The 21,479-nt window shown below is 40.3% G+C and overlaps 1 protein-coding gene across 1 annotated transcript; it reads right to left on the bottom strand.

The window, feature by feature from the left end:
* Nucleotides 1–1,736: 1,736 nt before the first annotated feature.
* On the bottom strand, nucleotides 1,737–21,247 carry AKR1A1 (aldo-keto reductase family 1 member A1). The gene is made up of 8 exons (XM_082002852.1): nucleotides 20,336–21,247; nucleotides 14,366–14,485; nucleotides 12,511–12,662; nucleotides 9,198–9,393; nucleotides 8,416–8,615; nucleotides 7,299–7,371; nucleotides 6,244–6,330; nucleotides 1,737–2,015 (listed from the first exon to the last, which is right to left on the bottom strand). The coding sequence occupies exons 1-8, from the start codon at nucleotides 20,423–20,425 to the stop codon at nucleotides 1,950–1,952; spliced, it is 984 nt and encodes a 327-aa protein (XP_081858978.1). The 5' UTR covers nucleotides 20,426–21,247; the 3' UTR covers nucleotides 1,737–1,949.
* Nucleotides 21,248–21,479: the final 232 nt, after the last annotated feature.

Genomic DNA, 21,479 nt, shown 5'->3' with positions numbered 1-21,479 from the left:
ATACATGCAACAAAAGCCACTTTTCTCAGCAGGATGACTGCTGTTAACATTCTACATAGCGCCTTCAAAGCAAAATTTGCACTAAGAACCATATTCAAAGTCACCCATGTTTGATTAGAATAATTACAAAACCAACAGGGATTTCATTTCCCTTAGAAGAAAACATCCAGTCTAGGAAAGAATCCTACCTGAGCTGTAATGGCTTTCTGCACTGAGCTAAATTCAGTAGGAATTAGGAAACACTTTACTGAGAAACAGAAGTTCTTTAAATTTTACATAAGGACTACAAAAAGGGATGAACAGGTTTGTTCCAGTTCAGCTACACACTGTGAGGCCCAGGGCAGGAAATACTTATGGAGGCATTATGCTTGAGATTAATATATAGTTTTACTATAGGCCTACTGTAAACAAGGTTGGTTATCAAAACTAAAAGAATTCTTTAATTTTTTAAATATTTGAATACAGAATATTATTTTTCTAATTCTATGTTTGCTATTGCTATGGGAAAAATAAAGAAAGTGGGGTTTATTTCACTTACAGTCAGTTAAGTTTTCTTTATCCAGCAGCAAACGAGGAGTTGTGCTTATGACTGTCTCTGAACACTATCAACAGATCTGAAAGAGTTCCATTGTTTTAAATCTGGGAGGCCTTTAGAAACTCTGCCTTGCTACCCTGTCTGCACCAAGGCAAACGAGCATTAATCCTATTTTACAGGTAGAGAAAACCAAAATAAAGTGTTAACCTTGCTAAGGCCACAGAAGGTATCACCATCAGAGCACTGGCAGGTACCAACACCTCATGCCCTTCCTACTCAGATGGCTAGACAATTCATTAAGAGACTGAAACAAAATAAAAACATTAGAGCTAGAGTTCCAGACCTGCTCAACAGTGTATCAGCACTCAGTAAATTAGTCCCTGCCAGGGAGTAACAGAGACATGGCAAGTGGTAGAAGAGGCACAGGAAAGGCAAATGACTTGCCTGGTGTTACCAGCAGGTCAGCCGTAGAAAAGGAGACAGCACCAACTCTCCCAAGCATCAGCCCAGGCAGCAGTCAAAGATGCAACATTAAAATGGAAAGGGCCCTCTAACAGGTCTTTGCTCTCACTGTATAGTCAGGAACTAGTTTTGTGACTTTCCAGAACTCAAACTGGACATCTTTGGTAAAGAGACACTGGGCAACTATATGGGAAAAGCAGGACGTTTTTCTACAAGACTTGCTAGAAATTTCTTGAGGCTTTTGTGACAGGACAACCACAGCTATTGTCAGAGCTGAAACCTATTAATGTGACAAGCAGAGAGGATTGCCCTGAAGGCCTGCTCCAGGGTATGCATTTATTCTCCTCAAATCTACAAGCAAATTAAAAGAAGAAAACAGAGCATTCTAAATCCCACAAGTACTCTAAAGTTGATAAACAGCACTGGGCATGGCTGGTCACTTGGGTTTTAATGACTGGTTTATGGACATAGTGCAACTGTAGCACATTTCACTTTATTCCCTGTATAAATAATTTTCATAAAGATATCACAGCTGATGGCTAGGCAGTTGTTTAGTCTTAAAATGCTTTCATGCCTTCACCCTTTTTCTTCCCTCATGTTAATAACTAAAGCTTTCACAACTGTTTCACAGGCAGTAAACCCAAAGTATTGTCCTAGCCTGATAATGACATGTTTGGAACTTGATTTAGACTCCCCCACTCTTTATCTAATCCCCAAAAGATTTGATGCTTCCAGGAGCAAGCTTGCAGTCATTGTTATAAACCCACAAACTTTGACATGGAAGCTACAGTATGTCCAGAAAGGAGGTCAATTAGAAGCAGTACATTGTAAATAAACCTACTCAGGAAGGAAGGTTTTATTTGGACAGGTTTTTTTACAAGTTGTGGCAACAATTATTTTGTGTAAGGGCACACAGCAGAACATGTTACTCTAACACCTTATTTTCTAGTAGTTAATAGGGGTCATTGAAGGGGTAATGGGGGTGTCCAGCATCTCTTGCTACTAGCTTTCCATTCACCTGTGAAGCAAACAGACAGAGTCAAGTCAGAAAGATAATCCATTCTTACCCTCTGTTTCAAATTCTGCATGGTTTAGATTTCTAAATCTTCATATCCCAAATATCTGGGAGCATCTTTTTAAGCTTAAACAAGAGCTGTTCCCTCTAGTCCTGAGTCCTCTTAGCAGTTCTTGAAAGAAAAATAAAAACATTAATTAAAAAAAAAAAGATAGATTTCTGTAGCCTAGAGCAAGAGTCTTTCAAGCTGCTGAGGCTTGAAGAATTAGATTAAGAATAGTTAAAAGCCTTTTGCCTTGTAGCTGTTACTAAGTGTTGTAACATGCACACTTCAAAACGCTTTACTGGAGTTGGAGCTTTTGCCCATGTTTCCATGATAGAGAGTTGCTGGGCTGCCAATTTTACAGATGGGTAAGATGAAATACATAGAATAACTTGTTCAAGGTCATACACTGAAGCATTAATAGTGTCACCCAGCTCCTTCACAGCACTCTTTAAGAACATTTCCATGGAAGACCAGCTTCTCCACCTGTAAAATGGGAATACTGAAACCGATATTCACAGATAAAGAAACAGAGGCCCAAAAGCAGACGTGGCCATGCAGAAGTCTCAGTTCCTACATCCCACTGCTAAGGATTCAGATGTGTAAGTTGCATTTCTAGTTGCACTAAGTCCCTTACAACACCCTCAACTTCTGAGGAGCTGAAGTAAAATCTTGCTCCTCATCTGTAACGTTTGGGGAAATTCAGGGGCAGCATTGGCAAAGAGATACACACCTCTCTGGGTGACAGACCTGCATCATTCAGCTAACACATATTAAGTGACTAATGACTGAATAAAAGTTATGTTAGAGAAGTCACTGATTTTTATACAACTAAATGTGATTTTTATACATATGTATGTGATGTTAGAGATCACTCAATGTTACGGGGGCAGAGGGAATCACTGGGACTTTCAAACCAAGTATCCACTAGCAAGTCCCTCTATTAGCTTGCAGCATAAAACCTGCATTTCAAAGCAATTACTGGAATCCCTAGTAATGAATTGTGTAGTGACTGCTGAAGTGTGAAATTAGTCACTTGGGGGCACTACAGAGCAGAAAACTAAGATGTTAAGGTTTAACATTTGACTGATGCTCAGATTAAAATAAAATAAAGCTGAAATGAAGCTGTCAACTGAAGGCAATCCTTAAAGCTGTGGACAAAAGTATCACAGTATCTTCACGTCTCTTCATATTCTCTTGAGAGCCAGCAACTTCCTCATGTTCCTAGAATTCATATTCCTCATTCCCCCCTCCCCTTTCTTCCCATTGCATATTTTGCTACACAGAACAGCTCTTCAGGTAAGCACTCTTGCTCACAGCATGCCAAGACAGCAGCTGCCAGAAGCAATGTTTCACATTGCTGATTCCAGTCTACCCCAGGAACTTGAGAAAAGGAGGAGGGGGTAAAATCAGCAGTGAACACACTGCAAGTCAACGGTAGCTAACTATCAGAACTAGACAGATTGTCATGTGTACAACACCATCACTCCTCCTCTTCTGGCTTGCCAATAGTTCAAGTTTCGCTTAAGTATATTCCTTAGCCAGCTATGTTTCCAAAAGTTTGGATTCCAGGCTTGTGCAAGGTAATTTCTATCCAGATAATAAACTGTTAAAGTATAAAGCAACTTAAATTGTCTACATGCAGTGTAATAGCCTCTCCTCAGGCTTTAAACAAAACTATGTGGGGAAGAGTGGCACAACTACAGGAACTTGTGGTTATATATCAATGAAGTAAAGCAAGGAAAAACTGTCTTGTCAGTTATGACAGGAGCTCTGATATCGCTGCCATATCACACTTTGAAATCCAGATATTGTAAGTTAGATTCATAGAGGAGATAGGCATGAAAGGTTAGACAGGAATTTTAATTCACAGTTGATGAAAATTCTTTCCGATAAGCCCAGAAGGGATGGGCAGGAGACAAAAGGTTCCACTAGAGATCTTACAGCTACAGAGTTGTGTTTTAGTTCTCCTCATCTTGCTTCTTCCTGTCTTGTTATCTGACAATATGGCAATATCTTTGAAGCCCAGCTGCATCACATTCACCCTTTTTCTAGTTGGATGGGCTAGCACTTTGAACTGTATTTCATCTCTCCTTTGTGAATCACTGATCTCATCAGGTCTCCCAGGTAACAAAAGCACATGAATTATCCCCAGCTCATCCAAACCAGGCTACATTCTACTGTATTTTGCAGTTTCATTAACAAAACAACTTTGTTCGCAGCACAAATAGCAAAACACTTGAAAGAATCATGCTGTAAGCAGCAGGTGTGCTTGTTACTACCACATTCACACAGATCAGCAGCTAAGCTTGCAGTTTGGTGTATGGAGTGCTGGTCCGCAAGCACAAAGATAGTTTTGGTTGCAGGGATGTGGGGGTTTGTTTACGCACACATACTGAAGCAATCCTACAGTTAAAAGCATGGCCTTGAAGCTCTCATAAGCCCCAGCATGACAAACAGTGAAAGCTGTAACAAGCCTCTACCCTTGATATGAGACAGTAATTCACCATACATTTGCAACTTCTCTTTTCTAACTCAGAAGAGTCGCTGATATGCTCTCAAGTACTCAAAAAAACTCAATGATAAATCCTGGAGAAAAGTTTTTCCCAAAGAATTCCTATAGCCAGTAGCCACTGACTGTTGAAGAATAATTTACAGGCAGGCAAAGTGCTACAGAGGCAAGGGTATGCTTGACAGCTTCCAAATTTGCAGAGACCCCCTACTGTATCTATGCATGATAGAGAAGGGATAAATCACTTCACACTCATTATAGTACAGTTGCCATATGTTGGTCAGTGACACACCAGGGAATGGCCAACAGCTCTATCCTGTATAGTCAGAAGCAGGACAAGAAGAAATGAGGAATACTAGACAGACAGGGGGACAAGACATTGACTTTTTTTTTTTTGCAGTGAGGGTAAAGGAACAAGGTTAGGTCCTTTAACATAAGAAAAGAACATCCAAGAAGACCTCGACACCTACAAGGCACTGGTTTCTCTAAAAGCAGACTGGCATCTGATAGCACATGAGGTAAGGATTCAGGTAACTGAGTAAACTACTGATGCTAAAAGATGCTGCAGATAATAGATTTGGGCAGAAAAATACAACAGTCTAAGACATACTCCTTCCTTACATTGGAGGAATATCATTACAACAGATTCTGAAAGAGAGGACATCCAGTGGAGGGGAGTGTGCAGATTCCCTCATGTGACTTCCACGATGGACGTGGAGAACTAACAGCACCATGAGTCTTCGCTGATCTTAGAGGTTTATGGTATAAAGTAGACAGGGACAGCTGGAACAAGGAAGACTTCTGGAGGAATGGCATGGACCTTAGTCTGCTTGTACTTGAGAAGAACAAGTCAGCAGGAGTTTGGTGAAATTTGAAGTGGTTTAAAGGCCTATGGACAGGTCAGGAATGAGAACTCGAGAGTGGCCAAAACAGAGAAAAATTTTCCAGAAGTTACCTTTTTTGTACCCAGCTTTTGAAAAATTCTTTCATCTTAGTGTCCTGGTTTCAGCCAGGATAGAGCTGGTTTTCTTCACAGAAGCTAGTGTGAGACTGTGTTTTGGATTTGGGATGAGAAACTGTTGATAATGTGCTGAAGTTTTGGGTTGTTGCTGAGCAGCCAAGGACAGTCCAGCTTCTCATCCTGGCCTGCCAGCAAGGAGGCTGGGGATGCACGGGGAGCTGGGAGGGGACACAGCCGGGACAGCTGACCCAGACTGGCCAAAGAGATATTCCCTACCACACAACGTCATGCCCAGTACATAAACTGGAGTTGGCCGGGGGGCGGAAATCGCTGCTCGAGGACGGGCTGTCGATCACCAGGTGGTGAGCAATTGCTGTATTGGGCATCGCTTGTTCTTGTACATTCCTTTGTTGGTATTATCATTGTTGTTTCCTTCTTTCTTTCTGTCCTATTAAACCATGTTTATCTCAACCCACGAGGTTTTTTTTCCTAATTCTCTCCCCCGCCCCACTGTGGGAGGGGGAGTGAGCGAGCGGCTGCGTGGTGCTTAGTTGCCGGCTGGGGCTAAACCACAACACTTAGATACCCTAAAAAGATGTAGTGTTCTTATGAGTAAGTAGTTCTGATGGAGACAGTAAAAGAAAGAAAACTGCAAAAACCCCAAGTTGCAGTCCCATGCACATAATGAAAACTATTAGAAATGTGAGAAATTTACCGTAATCATTGGCACAATGTAACGCCAGTTCTTATTCAGGCTTCCAATATGGCTCATCTCCTCTTCTGTGAGGCTGAAATCAAACACCTGAGAACAAAAGCAAGAGGCTTTATTCAATAACCATGGATTACCATTAGTTTGTCTTCTGCTTATAAATATGAAGTTGCAATTAAACTAATTTTATAATGAACACCAAAACAAAGGCTTGAAGTCTGAGGTGTTCATATACTTGCCAACTCTGATACTGTATCAGCCTACACTGATACTGCATAGCACTCTTCCACAAAGATAAAAGCAGTGGGATTGTTCCTCCAAGTGCTGCCTATTCAATCAATATTCTGTTCCCACATAGATCTAAACCTCAAGTAACTGTAGAGTTCACTGGAATTTCTTGAGAATTCTAGCAGCATACTACATAGCAGGATTTGGTTTAATGGGAGTAACAGTTACAGAAACAAGTCCTAACTTAAAAACAAGTATGCAACCAGCCAACCTTGTATGATTAAGGGCTGAAAAGAGGTCACAGGGTGATTTGGAGATCTCCCTGAAGATTATTTGAAGTCAGAGATTTCAAATAATTTCTGAAGTGAACTGTCTCTACTTCAGAGCATAAGTGAACCACACTTATTCCTTCAGCATCATTAGAATGGCATTTTGCTGCAGAACTAGTCCCCATCCCTCACTGGCAGGGCTAGAGCAACTATTTTTCATAAATAAGAACCACTGACCATAATTAGAAGACTCCTTTGTTCAATAATTTGTATCACAGACAAATTTCAGTGAAGATTTTTCATTTAGACTTCTACAAAGTACATTCTTTACCTTTTGATAACAAGACTGTGCATGTGCACACATGTGCACACTCACACACTTAGTTGCTTAAAATGTACCAAGTTTGTTTTCCAAAAATCTTTACCCTCCCTTCTAAGCACATGCATACATTGATGAACAAGTATGAACAAAGTGCCTCAGCTTGTTGCTCTGCAAGTAGTAGGACAGTATATTACTCGCATGAAAGAGCATTGCTGAAACTCCTTTCCTCCATTTAAACTTACCTGGAGATTCTGCTGAATGCGAGCGGGAGTGACACTCTTGGGAATGACAACCACTTTACGCTGCACTTGCCATCTGTTAAGGGGAGGAGAAAGATTTCCTGTGTGTGCAGCCCAAGAACCACAACATTTAATTCGGGTGATGAATAATCTGTGACAGCAGAGATGCCACTTATGTTTCTATGTGAAATAAAAATACCCAGAAGAGGGCTGACATAGCACTGTACTGTATTAGGATCTATTATGTCCAAGCTAAAGCAAGACAGTAGCCACTGGACTAATCAATCAGGGGAAGATGTTCATGCCTTTGAACAAGAAAGCAAGTTTCAGGTGCTTTAAGCTAGAAACCCAAGAACCAGTCAGAAAAAAAAAAAAAATGTACTTAAGCATTTTACGCAAGTTCTAACATGACAGCCACTGAGAAACTAGAAGAAAACCCATATCCCTCATGTACCTGTCTAATGGTTTGAGCGCAAAATCTTGAACACGTTCAGCTAGCAGGGTAACTTGCTGCTGCCCAAGACTGTACTAGCAATATTGATCGATACAGAGCCAGACAAAAAAAATGAGCACAGAAATCCAATTTTACTTTACAAGGTGCTGACGATAGTCTGGATATCACTCAATCATCTTGTTTCTCAGTATCCAGCAGCTGGCTTTTGCTATATAAAAAAACAAAACGGCAAACAGTTCTTCAGTGCAAAGAAGGAAGGTCCCTTCCTCAGCTCCTCTTCCTGGGATCCCAGGAACGCAGTAGCAAGAGCTCAAAGGTTCAAGCAACTGATCATGTGCAAATTCAGTAGGTAGCACTCAACTGTGGTACACTGCTGCCCTAATTATCCTACTGCTATTTCCACAGCAGAAAAGGTAGTGAGCTGTCCCAGGCATGGATCCAGACCCTGAACGGACCACTCGGATCTAGTCCATGCACTAAGGCAGGACCAACTCTACCAGTTCTGTAAATCATGCACCAAACGGGGTTTTGCTTTTGGCACTCTGATTTTAACTCCCCACCGATGGGGAAGAACATGCACTTTAATTAGATTCCTTCTAGCTTGCATGTTTTGCTTTATTTAAGGCCAGGTCCCAAATGCCACCCTCTCTCACAATTGTTCTGTACCTGAGGAGGATCTGTGCAGGTGACTTGCTATATTTTTCTGCCAGTTTTTTGATCCCAGGTTCTTCTAGAAGCACAGGCTCATCTGGGTGTTTCCACATGCGATCTGGAGAACCAAGGGGACTGTAGGCAGTGACAACCAGTCCTCGTTTCTGGCAGTGAGCTATCAGCTCATTCTGAGCTAGGTAAGGATGGCACTCTACCTATTAAAATGACCCACAATGAGTGGCTAGAGAACAGATATCAACACAAAACTCTACACAAACAAGAAGTCAAAAGCACAGCAGAACCAAACACATCACAGATCATTCCAGATTCTGGAAAGCCTTATGAGGATAAGGTTTAAGTAAGTTATCCTTACGAGGATAACCTTCACAGGGAGAGAACAGATCACCGAAGTTTAGAGTGCTGGGTTTTCCCTATGTACCAAACAGATCATCCAATGAGCAAGGAAGCACTCTTTAGAACGGATTCAAGTTACTCCCTCACAATCTTTCTTTCTTATAGACTAAATTGTTCTTCACAGTAAAGATGAACTCTTCCACAGACCTGTTCAACTAAGCAGGCATAAATGGCCATAGAACATGGATACAGGCCTACTCTCCGACAAATTCATCTGCCTGGGAAGACCACCTCTCTGTGCCTACTCCTGCAGAGCCAGCTATATTCTTCCCTGTACAAAAGCTGCTGCAGCCCTTGTGCTAAGCACATAGCATTGGTTTGAAAATTCTTCACTCTTATGGACAAATAGGAAAGGTATTCATCCTCTCCTTTATTGATCTTACCTGGAGCACAGCTGGCTTGACAGTGGCCACACTTAGTACATCATCGATCTGACGACTGTTGAAGTTTGACAGCCCAATGGCTTTCACAAGACCTTTTTCTACCAGTTTCTCCATAGCCTTCCAGGTATCCTTGTAATCAGTGTAATCATAACGCATCGTGTTATCAGGATTCTTTGGGAAGAGATTGTCCCCTCGTCTACAGCATCAAAGGTAAAGTGTAAGTACATATACCACGTTATTTATATTTTGTTAGTTTTTCACTAAAATAAGCTTTCCTCAAAGTATCCTCAAAAGCTTATACACAGTTTGGAGGGTGGAGTACAAACTGAGTGAATTTGTCTGTTGAATTCCATTATGCTGACTTAACCTATCAGCAATTATTTCACACACAGTCTTTCCTATGTAAACTTGTTATACAGTACTTTGAACTACTTACCTATATGGTAGTGACTACACAGAGCTGATAAGCCACTGTATACACAGCAGCAGCTCTTTGCGTGCTTTGATCCTAGCAAAACAGAAGAGTTAGAGAGCAGCAACTCAGCGGGCGGCTTTAGTTTTTCAATTTGTTTTTGAGGGAGGGCTAGTATTCTTCACAGTCTATTTGGAACTGCTACCAAAGGGATCTTGGTTTAAGAACTATCTATGAGAGACTGCATTCAAAGTACACTGGCTTTCCCACTCCCTCTGGATTCTGCAGTAGTGTTAGCACTCGATACAAGTGCAGATTCTCACAGAGGTCTTAACGTGTACATGTTGATTATAGCTTGGGTGTGTTTCCAGTTAGTCATACCAACACATTTAAAAAATAAAATAAAATTAAAAACCAAACCAACAAAACACACACAAAGAACCTGGTTATGCCAGGTGACACCACCCCACTTCCAAAGGGCTAAGACTGGTCTCCAAGCAGTCCATGCTTGAAGGGATGTTAGCAATTTCACTGGAAGAGCATAGCTTCATAACTACTACAGGACTCTGCTAGCTCAGATCTCAAAGACTGCCTTACATCGCTTCAGCTAAGCAGTGAATGGTGTAAGAAACGGCAGCAGTTGGGGACAAAGGGAGATAGTTCTTGTTCATGTCACTGAATGATCTGGAACCAAAAATAACTCTGAAAACCTTATGAGCTCCCAACTCAAAAAAGCAGCCTCATATGTCAAGACAGCATAGTAAGTGAGATTAATTTTCAAGACCTAGAGGCACCGTGATTTTCATCCAGAAAGCTATTTTAATTTCTGTGTAAATAACATCCTTTTGCTTAGCTTCCCAATACAAAAGGCGTTATAGATAACCATGCATTAACACAGTTGAAGTAGAGCTAATGGAAAACTGTAGAGCAAACAGTTTCCAATGAGTAAACAAAAAACTGCTTTATTAGAACGTCAGTTTTGTCAACAGTTTCCATGGCATTATGCATGTTTAAATATTAGTACTATCTAAATATACATCATTATTTGTGTTATGTGTTATTATCAAAGCATTGTTTAATTTTTTTTTTTTCCAATCAACAGGAAAACAAACCTGTTTCACAACAGGGGGAATTTTTAACAGTTCTTCCTCCAAACCAGCTCTAGTTGAAAACACTTCCTCATTCTGTTATGCTGAGGAATATATTTGAGCATCTTTCCTCTTAGCGTTAGTGTCGTATGCTTTGTTCATATGACTAGAGGGGGGAAAAAAACGTTCTCAAATTTGCAGAACAGACAGAAACCCCTTAAACTGGGAGGGTTTCCCTTGTTGAGCGAAGCCTCCATGCAAACACCCAGTCAGGAGATTTATTCCCCCCCTGCCTTTTTACTGATTCGAGGGGGTGGGGTCAGGCCAGAACTCCTTCCACATCTACAAGAAAATAAAGCAAGGAACTCTGCTTCTGATGGGGTTGTACAATAAGTGCATTTAGCACTACACTGGAGAACTTCCTCATCTCGTATTTCTTCAAATCCTAGAATTAAAATGTCACAAGAAGTGATTTTCATTTCCTCGTCATACAGATACCACCATGACACTGCATGTGCTTGGCCACTCCAGTACAGTTAATAACTATTAGTGAAAAGTGCTGTCATCTTTACAAAGCACTTAATTCTTATTTATAAATAAGTAAAACTAAGACACAAAGCAGTGACAGGATTTCCTCAAGGTTATCATTTAGGTCCATAGCAGAACCAGGAATAGCTGCCACACTTCTGCCTATAAGGACAGGCTGAGAGCATTGGTGTTTTTCAGCCTGGAGAAGAGAAGGCTCCGGGAAGACCTTATTGCCACCTTCCAGTACTTGAAGGGGGCTTATAAGAAAGATGAGGACAGACTTTCTAGCAGGGCCTGCAGTGATAGGACAAGGGGTGATGGTTTTAAACTAAAAGAGGGCAGATTTAGACTAGATATAAGGAAGAAATTTTTCACAGTGAGGGTGATGAAACACTGGCACAGGTTGCCCAGAGAGGTGGTGGATGCCCCATCCCTGGAAACATTCAAGGTCAGGCTGGACGGGGCTCTGAGCAACCTGATCTAGTTGAAGATGTCCCTGCTCACTGCAGGGGGGTTGGACTAGATGACCTTTAAAAGTCCCTTCCAACCCAAAGATTCTATGATTCTATGACTTCTCCAGTGCCTAGACAAAGACACTAGACTATTTTAAACTTCTAATATATTTTAAACTCAAAGATTTTACCTCACAGCAAGCCAAATTTTTAGCTAGTGTAAGATGGCAAGCTTCAGTATAGAAACCTGCCCCATAAAGCTTTACTGCTTTTTCCCCAGTTAGGCTTCTTTCAGTTACCTGACTTTGGCACCCATGCCAAACTGTCAGTTTAGTGATCCTAATCTTGTTACCTAGTTGTTCTCACTATTAAAAAATTGAGTAACTGCTTAAAGATTTTAAATGAAGACTTAATACCCATTTTTCCAGCCTCATCACTGCTAAATAATGAGAACAATTATTCCTTTTCTATTTACAGTACTTCTACACTAAGCCAGAAATTTTGTCTCCTCTACTGATTGTTTACAGACATGCTACAAATCTAACAGTAAACAAATTCTCACCCAACTGATATTCAAAGAAGAATGAAATTCGAACAATTGTTTCTCTGAATGAATGGACCAACTATGAGTAAGTGTACCAGTTACAGGTAGAAAAGAAAGTCTGTATGACAGTCCATAGGACTACATTATTAGCCACACTGAAAAACATCTTGGAGGCAGTATACAGAGGAAGACATTAACAGCCCAGAAAGAAGCTCCTCAGGACAAAACACCAGCCACTTATGTAAAACTGGGGTTTCTGCTGTCTGTCCCCTTTTCAGGTAGAACTTACTCAAAGGCGTGAGGCCAGTGCATGAGATACAGGTCCAGGTAATCCAGTTTCAAATCTCCAAGTGTTTTCCTTAGTGCTGGCTCTACATCTTCTGGGTGGTGCTTGGTATTCCAGAGCTTTGATGTTACAAATAGGTCCTCCCTTTTAATAACCTTTAAGAAAGGGGGGAGAGCATAATTTACTGGAAGAAGTTCAGAAAGGGAAGTGTAGCAATTCCCCAACAAGTTTTAAAACAAATAGAACAATTAAGTTTAAAAAAAAAAAAAGAAAAGAAAAAAGGTAACACATGGAACCTACAAATTAAATCTTTAAAAAAAAATATGCTGGATGGAGAGAACGAGAGAAACACACTTACACTGACAAGTCCTAAAGTATACCAAATACTTAGCAATTTATTAGAAGTTTTGAAAAACAAAACAATCCCCTCCACATGCACACTCTTCTCCAACTTTCCAATTCAAGGGTTAAAGCCACTACAAAGTGTGATGTGGCCAAAAGAAAGATTGCCTAGTTTATTCATATGTAAATTTTGTCATTTCTATTTAACAACTCATACATTCTAGGCCCAACCAGCTAATTTGCTATACTCATCACATGTTATAAACCAATAATGTTTCTCAGGGAAAGACCGTGGGAAAATAAGCAGAAGATATTTCCCCAAACCTCAGCACTTGAGTTTCTAGGTTCTGGGAGGACCACACTAAGAATTGAGCACCCTGTACCCTATATTGGACAGGTAAGATGCAGAAATGAAACAAATGGAAAGTTGGTTAACCAGGAAGTATGAAACACAAAAGGGAGATCATGTTTGGCAAACTGAAGCACATACCATCAGAGGGCAATTCTCACTGACTTGTGCAGGACGAAGTTTCATTCCAGTCTATACTTTGTATAGTATAGAAGCTGGAACAATTAATTGCTTAGTTTCTCTCCTCCAACCATTCAATTATTTGTGTGTTTCACATATGACTGTTGCATTCAAAGAGAAAAATGTATTTAAAATTCTAGTTTGAAGTTATCTAGCTAACAGGAACTGAATAAAAGTCCTATGCTTCCCTATATTATTTACCATATTTAGTAGGAAGGAATCCTTGAGGCAAGCTGCAAACAGCCCCTCTCAAGCTAATCACATAACAAAGAGATTGCCCTAAAGCCAAGGCAGGAAGGAAAGCAGGAACATAAGAACTTTCTTTCCAGGAGCTCTTAGGCTGTACAGGTAATCCTTCCGGCTCCTCAGGACAAAAGCAAGGGGATGAATTTAAGATTCCACCTCAGGTCATCCATAGGAATGCCTGTCATATTACTTTATATATTTATGCCATAGACTCTCACTGCAGGCCCTAGAGTCACAGTTATCGAACCTTCAAATGCAATCACTGTTTTAAAAAAGAAGTATGTATTTACTTATCCATATTTGATCTATAACCAAAAAACCCAGTCACTGAATTTGCTGTGGCTACTCACCGTTGCATGCTATTCTAGACTGACAAACTAGAGTAATTTTTCATATAAATCACGGCAAATATTCTCCATTTTAACTGTTGATTCTGGGAACCTCCAATTTTTTGAACACCCAAACTGGGATACTTTGCAGGGGGATGAAGGGAGCAGGGAAATTAAAATAGGCATTTTCTGTATTTTTCATGCAAATATTCCTGACAATATTTTCTCCTCCTGACAGCCAGGATGGTTATAGAGGAGAGAAAGCCCTCTTTCATGCCTGCTCCTGATTAATAACAAATAGCTGGGATACACCAGGAAGAGCCACAAATGTTAACTTTACAGTCTACTTTCAGGTCACGGTTGTAAATTTTGATACAACATAGAGTCAGCATGGCAGTTCTTGTGTTTTTACCTTGCTGGGCCCAAGGCATTCCTGAAAAGCCTCACCAATCTCTGCTTCATTGCTGTAAGCTGCTGCGCAATCTATGTGGCGATAACCCACATTTAGGGCATATTTCACTGCTTCTTTCACCTGTAATCAGAAACAGATTATCCAATGCAATCAGTGAAAAGGGACACATGACTGGAAGAAAAAAAGCTAGAGCCTTAGTGAGGAGCACCCCCAAAGCACAGACCTACATAAGGTCACGAGACTCAACCATATCCTGTGGCACAGCCTTTAGGCATTAAGAGTTAATTGCTAGCAGACACTCCAAGAGTAACAAGAAAACAGACCATGCACACAGGCCAAGCATGCAAGAACTCACCAGACAGATAGAGATTCATTCTTAACTATAGTTGTCACACTTTTCTTAAATATAAAATGAGCTTTCAGAAGCAGTTTTCAAATAAATCATGGCTTAGGAAGGCAAACTTTCTGGAACTAACAGACCAATTGATCAATGTCAGTCAAGCCTGGAAGATACCTCCTCTCTTCCAGTAAAGGAAGAGCCTGGTTTCTAATTCTAGAATTGCCAGAGTTTGGGTTTGGTCCAACTGCTAATGCTTAATTTCTAAGATAATGCTATTTTATGGCACGTTTTTCTTTCATGTCTCATTCCCACTGATTGCACAACAATGAAAGTCACTATACTGCTGAATATTAACCCATGGCCTGCAGGGGATCTCCTGATGATGCTCACAACTTTGCATTTTGCTTTCTACATTGCTGACAATGAAGGTGTTGCCAAAAGCAACACGTCCCTTACAAGAAAAAAGAATTACTGTAGATTTCAGTGTCATCATCATCTCCCATTAGGTTGATAAGCATTAAATAAAATCTATTTCATTTAACTTCCAGTGAACAGTAAGCACATGCTCTCTTTTACATCTAGCGATCTGAAGTGCTACAGTAAGAGTACATGTTATCCATACAGGGATTTCTATACATTGCTCTTCACTGACTTGTCTCTCAAGACTGTGGGAGATCATAAATTATTCTGTGTATAAGTCCTCATGCACTAGAACCTTAATGTATTTATAGATATTCTGTCTCTCTTGACAAGAGATTAAAAAATGTGTCCACAACAGCTAGAGGAAGATTGATTTCTTTCAATTTAATCAAAGTACCAGCATTTTCCATTTTAAAGCTGACAAAATTGTTAACACCAATTAAAGATGTGTACAGTCCCACTTTCAGATGCCACAGAGATCACTTCTACTGGTGGATTTCATGTGTTTTTCTTGTCAAGAACTGCAGTAAAGGCAGACAGGATATTGACTGCATTCTTTAGCATGTTGAGAGGAAAACTGGAATGTAGATCAGATTCCCTTAGCCAGAATGACAAAGCACTTCTATTATTACACCAATGAAATAAGCTCTTCCTTTCTCTAGCAGGATGGTATTTACAGTCCTTGTTTCACTTTGACAAAGACATTCCTCAGAAGGTCACTAAAAAGTCAAGGTCGTGGTAATTCTGAAATCACTTGAGACATATTAAAGGCTTTTATGACTCAATATCCACCCTCCAAAAAGGTGAGAGTTGTGGAGCTGAAGCAGAAAGGAAAGGAAAAACAGCAGTGTTGTCTGTACTAATTCCCCTTTTTTAAGCCACATGCATAAAATTTGCCATAAAATGAAACTGGGACTGGTCATTTAAATAAGGTTTGGATTTGGGCAAAATCTGTATGTGTGTAAACTACTCTTAGCCTACTAAGACATTCCAATGTGAACTGAAAGTTCCTGTTCCACGCAAAAGGCAAACAATCAAAAGAAAAAGTGAAAAAAAAAAAAGCATTTCCAGAGCAGGGAGGGGGGAACTAATAACAGATATATAATGTAATAACAGATGTAATAATAGATGTAAACTTAAGAAGAGTACTTTGTTGTAACAGAAAGTTTTGTATTTTTGAGATTATGTTCAGACAGGTGCATTCGAGGGGGCAGAGAAAAAAAAAAGACAACAGCAGCAGTTGGAGATTCATATACCTCTGGATATTTGGTGTTGTGAAGTAACAATAGACAAAGGATCCTTCAAACTTCCCATAAATTCTTTAGTTTAGCCTGTCAATACTGCTATGGAAAGAGCAATTACTGAGTTAGTTTTACATTAGGCAAGTGGAGTCACACAGCTTAAGGGTGACTCACCAACCCAGCATCATCATATAGCTACAGAAAGCAGGTGTGAAAGGATCTTGAGACATCATTTAGTCTATCCTCACACCCCACAGCAGGGCCAACTAAGTCTAACCACTCCTAAAGACATTTGTCAAAACGCTTCTTGCAGGTGAGATGCAGTCTATTCCAATGCTTAGTTATCTTTGCATTCGAAGTCTTTTAGATGTCTAACCCAGATGTCCCTGATGCCACATCCTGTTCCTCACAGACATGAAATCCATAGCTTTCCCTCTGTAAGGGCTTTTTGCACACTTGGAAAGCACCAGCACACCTCCTCTCAAACCTTTCTTGACCACATAACTGTAGGTGCTTCCATCTTTCATCACAGCTCACTTTTCCCAAACCTTGCATCGCTGTTGCTGCTGCCTCATCAGCTGGTTCACGCTTCTCTTGAAGTGGTTTGCCCCAAAACAGACACAGAATTGCAGCTGAAGCCTTACTCTCCTTCATTATATAGTAAAGTCCTAGGAACTACACTCCAATTTATAGATCCTAGCGAGGGAATTGGCCTTCCCACCCACCCTCTTGTTTTTGAAGATGGAGGAACATGATATTGCTAACAAACGGTGGCAGATTCAGAAATTGAATCTCTAAGTCCCAATTCCTTATAATACCCATTACGAGATTTCCAGTTTTTCAGTTTGCCCATCACGAGGTGAAAAACCAACTTTTTATTTCCAAGCAACACAGAGTTCAAGTAACAAGGGTGCCTCTTCTGCACAGCCCCAAGCCATTATGAAGAGGCTTTCACTCTAACAGTTCCAGCCAGCAACACTTGGAAAGAAAAGGCTCTGACAGCCTCCCCTGCCTCCTGCAAAGTTGCCACATTTTAGCAGTCCCAGTATATTTGCCAATGGGAAATAGAAAGAGACCGGATCATCAGTCCACATGATACTCAGATGCAATATAGCCAGAATGTAAGTGTTGCTATATCACAGTCTGTACATATTGTACTAAAATATGCTGAAAAGGAACTCAGACCACCACGTAAGTAATGCCAACTTTGTTCTTCATTACTTTGAGTTAATGTTGCCTAAAATAAAGAGTTTTGTCTCCTATCCTTCAGACGTTGAATTCAAGTCCTTCCCTTAATATATAGTAGTGAATTTGTGCATGTAACCAGGATTCTCTATATTGTCTGACAAACTTTTCCAAGAACTAAACAGTCTCCTCTGTAGCTGCAATCCTGTCACAGGACACCCAGTCCGACCGGTTTTCTGAGGTACACATTTCCTCTTCAGCTTTCCTGAAGTTTCACACAGAAATACAACTTTCCGAAGCCCCGTGTCTCTCTTCCCCACAGAACCAGCCTCTGCCACAGCAAGTTAGACTGTTCATCAGGTGGGGATCAATCCTCCAGGTTGAAAGCATGGCTCACTTCAGAGAACAAAGCATTAAAGGATTACCGATAAGCAGGCTCCAATACTAAAAAAAACAAAAAAAAACACATTCTAGTGATATTCTTGATGCTCCTGTCTGAATGGACTTCTCTTTGAACTCATTCATGCTGCTAGTTCATAAGCTTCCACACTGTGTTCCCTTTCATTCAATAGCCCTCCATCTTGTTCCTATGGTAACATGTAAAACAAATTTCTCTTCTAGCGTTTGATCTTGTAAGACAGAAAACATCTTATTATTTTATAGGATCTAAATCCTATCATCTCCCAACATGGATTTAGATGAAATCATTTCCCCCCATATTCTTACCATCTAGGAAAGTAGGGCTGCAATGACACCTTTGTACCGGACTGCTAAGATCCGGCTACAAGGTCAACGCTTGTTTAGAATCAGGAATAGTAACAGCAACAATAAAGAAATTACTCAAAAGACTAAGGTCAAGACTGAAAAGCAGCTCGGCAAGGAAAATAATTGCAATCTGCAAAATATTTACCTGAAATAATTTAAAAGCTATCCACTTCTACTCTTGCTTCTAATGCAGCCCTGGGACAAAAGAGCTTTTGATAAATAGCCTCTCCTTGGGAAACAGCTAGATTAAATATAATCAACAATAATTCTTCTGCTTCTCTAGGTTTTTGGCCCTTAGTCTTTCATTTATAATTACAATTATTCTACCTGAACTACAGTATGTCCTTTTCCGGGCAAATCATTTAGACAGTCTGCCAAATTGCTGCTATGCTTCTGAACTTTCAAGAGTGATAAATAGGAATTTATTTATTTATTCCATAGGAATAGCAGCAACTTCTGTAACTCCGCCCAATTTCACCGCACTTTCTAGATTTTGCCTTCAATACATTCTAGGAATAAGTCTTTGAAGATAGATATGCCAAAGAAGTGATTCCCAATTACTTCCATGGAACCCCAGAGAAGATGGCTGGATCCCATGTGGGGTTCAGCTGCTAAAAGTGCTGCTTACTATGGCAAAATCCATCTGAATTAGGTTTAAGTTATGCACAAGCAGGATCCTTCCCTGATCTTTCACAAGACCATACTTTCCTCAGAACAGTTAGTGCACAAAATCAATAATGCATCCATATTTTGCTTGTTTCGTTTCAGGGATTTGTTTTCGACAATGCACATTTAACTGCTTTGGGTGCACAGAAACTCATCCATTAAGTTTCTGCATGTTAATAAACTTAAAAACATCAACTGACAACTAAATTAAGTGACAGAGCTGACATTCACCCTTGTCCTCATTTAAAAGGTTGACTGAGCTCTCACACCAATTCAGCTTCCACATTAGCACAGCTTCTATTCCAAACACTGTCCTGACAGCTATCTGGACAGGAAGATCAACAGTAAAACGGCTCTGAACAGATTTAATTTTTTTGGCTTGTTTCCCACCTTTTTCTCTACTGGCACAAGAGAATAGCACAACATATGGATAAGGGTTTTAACTTTCCCTCTCAGTCACGAGCACAATGTCATCCATCGCACTCCAAAAACCTCCACGAAGCTAAAACAAGAGTAGCAGCAAGATATGCAAGATTTACTGCACAGACATGCAAGGGTACACATAATCCAAAAGGCACCCTAAACAACAATGCCAGCTAAGAATTCCACCAAGCAATGGACCTTGCCTTTCACAGCAAGTACATGCAATCTCTTTCCCCAAGAATTTATCTTTTAATTAAATGAAACAGAAAGGAAAAGACAGACAAGGGGGAGAAGTATTACAATAGGAGGCACAGTCCTAAACATGCCCACAGACAGCTTGTATTAACACACACAATTGTTTCCAAATGTGGTGTTTGCCAATTCATTGCATTTAGAAGCAGAGTGAATGTGTAACGACACATTAGTTGTCTTAGTCTAAAAGCAGGATGACCCAAGCAAGTTCTTTGTTCTTCTGCTAAACATAGGCTGACCACTGGAACAGGACTTATTACAACTCGAGTTCTTGCCTCCCAAAATAACGCTTTCAACCTAGTCATCAGTCCAAGCCAGAGGGATGTCTGGACAAACTGGCAGCCTGCGGATTTACCAGTGGAAGAGTCAGGCACCATATTATAGCTACAGCATTTTCCCTGTCTCGCCCCACTCATTGGTCTCTTTCTGGATTCATCTCCCAGAGCACCACTGCCTGAGGCCTGGGTTAACAAGTCTTAAGGGATCTTTGCTGCTGTTGCTTTCGTGCCTTAAGGCCTTAGTCATGCAAATACATACATACATTCCACTGGCTTCAGTGGACTTAAGACTAAAACCATTCAAGTGACGGATCCAGGCCTCAGATCAAGGATCTTCAAAAGAGGTATACAAACCACAAATACTAGTTGAGAGCACAATATTGTGTTGTTCTCTGCTTACTTGGCCACGTTCACTTTTCCAAGTTCCCAGTCCTACGAGAGGCATCTTTTGCCCAGTGTGGAGTGCAACGAAGTCGCATGCTGCAGACATTTTTGCCTAAAGAAGAACAAGAACAAACAGAGTTTTGCAGCAATTCAGTAAGCTGCAACAATTTACCTTTTCTATGCAAAAATAAACAAACAAACATAGAGGTCCTCATGATGCTAAATAAAGATGAAACAGGGTCTTCACAGTTTTTACTGGTATAAAGGAGATGAACAGCTACCCTGGCGAGACTAGAAAAAGAGCTCTTTTTCTCCTCTTCCTTCTTCTCTCTTCTCCTTTAAAATGCACAGGTTTAAGATTTCTGAGTTGAAAAGTACAAAAAGAAGCATCCTGCTATAACATACAATTAATAGAGAAGCTCAGGTGAAAGCATGCTTTTTTCAGGGTTTGGGTTTTTTTGGTTTTTTTTTTTTTTTTTTTTTTTTTTAAGTCAGCAGTAAGCATTCATGAGGCAGAAGGGACCAAGGGATGTTTGTCTGCCCTTAGTATACAGTAATTCCATGGGACTGCTGCATGAAGTCTTTCTCTTTTACCAACTCACTACCAGCTGGCTCAGGAACCAAGCTCTAATTACCACTGCAGTTGGGGATAAACACATTCTGTCATAAACAGCTGGTACAGGTTAAGTTTTGAAGACCTGATACAGGCAGGCATTTGATTAGGAATGAATGGTAAGGGCATTTATGAAGGCATAGCCCAGAACAACAAAAAATAAGAAAGTGATGCTCTAAAGAACATCACTGCTGGAGGACAGTCCCATCTTTTTAGGCCTGACATGTGCTTTGTCATCCTTGAATCCAAACTTTCACCAACTCAGAGCTGAACTACCTCTCATTATCAAGGCTGGCTGGCATTGTGAAGAAAACCAGAAACATTTAAGCTTCCTTTGCAAGAAGCATAATTGTTTATGAATTGTTATATACCTGCAACAGGCAAGTGCTACCAAATAAGACTACTACTTTTTTTAAGACACTAAAAAAAACTCCTCTCTGATGTGAAGTCAAGGCTAGCATAGAGGGCAAAATGGAGGCACTTTCAAAGGTGGATACTAGGAAATAACACCTCATTACACAGATCACATAAAACTAGGGCATATATA

Source organism: Phaethon aethereus (assembly GCF_964289735.1).
Source record: "Phaethon aethereus genome assembly, chromosome: 8".
Lineage (NCBI taxonomy): Eukaryota > Metazoa > Chordata > Aves > Phaethontiformes > Phaethontidae > Phaethon > Phaethon aethereus.
Note: the sequence above shows the minus strand (reverse complement) of the source record. Positions and strands in the feature narration are given on the sequence as shown.

Coding starts and splice junctions, on each gene's coding strand:
- AKR1A1 (XM_082002852.1), bottom strand. CDS start 20,425: ATGTCTGCAGCATGCGACTTCGTTGCACTCCACACTGGGCAAAAGATG. Junction 12,663..14,365: donor AATGCCTTGGGCCCAGCAAG/GTAAAAACACAA, acceptor CCTTTCTTAAAG/GTTATTAAAAGGGAGGACCT. Junction 8,616..9,197: donor TCAAGCCAGCTGTGCTCCAG/GTAAGATCAATA, acceptor TCATTTTAATAG/GTAGAGTGCCATCCTTACCT.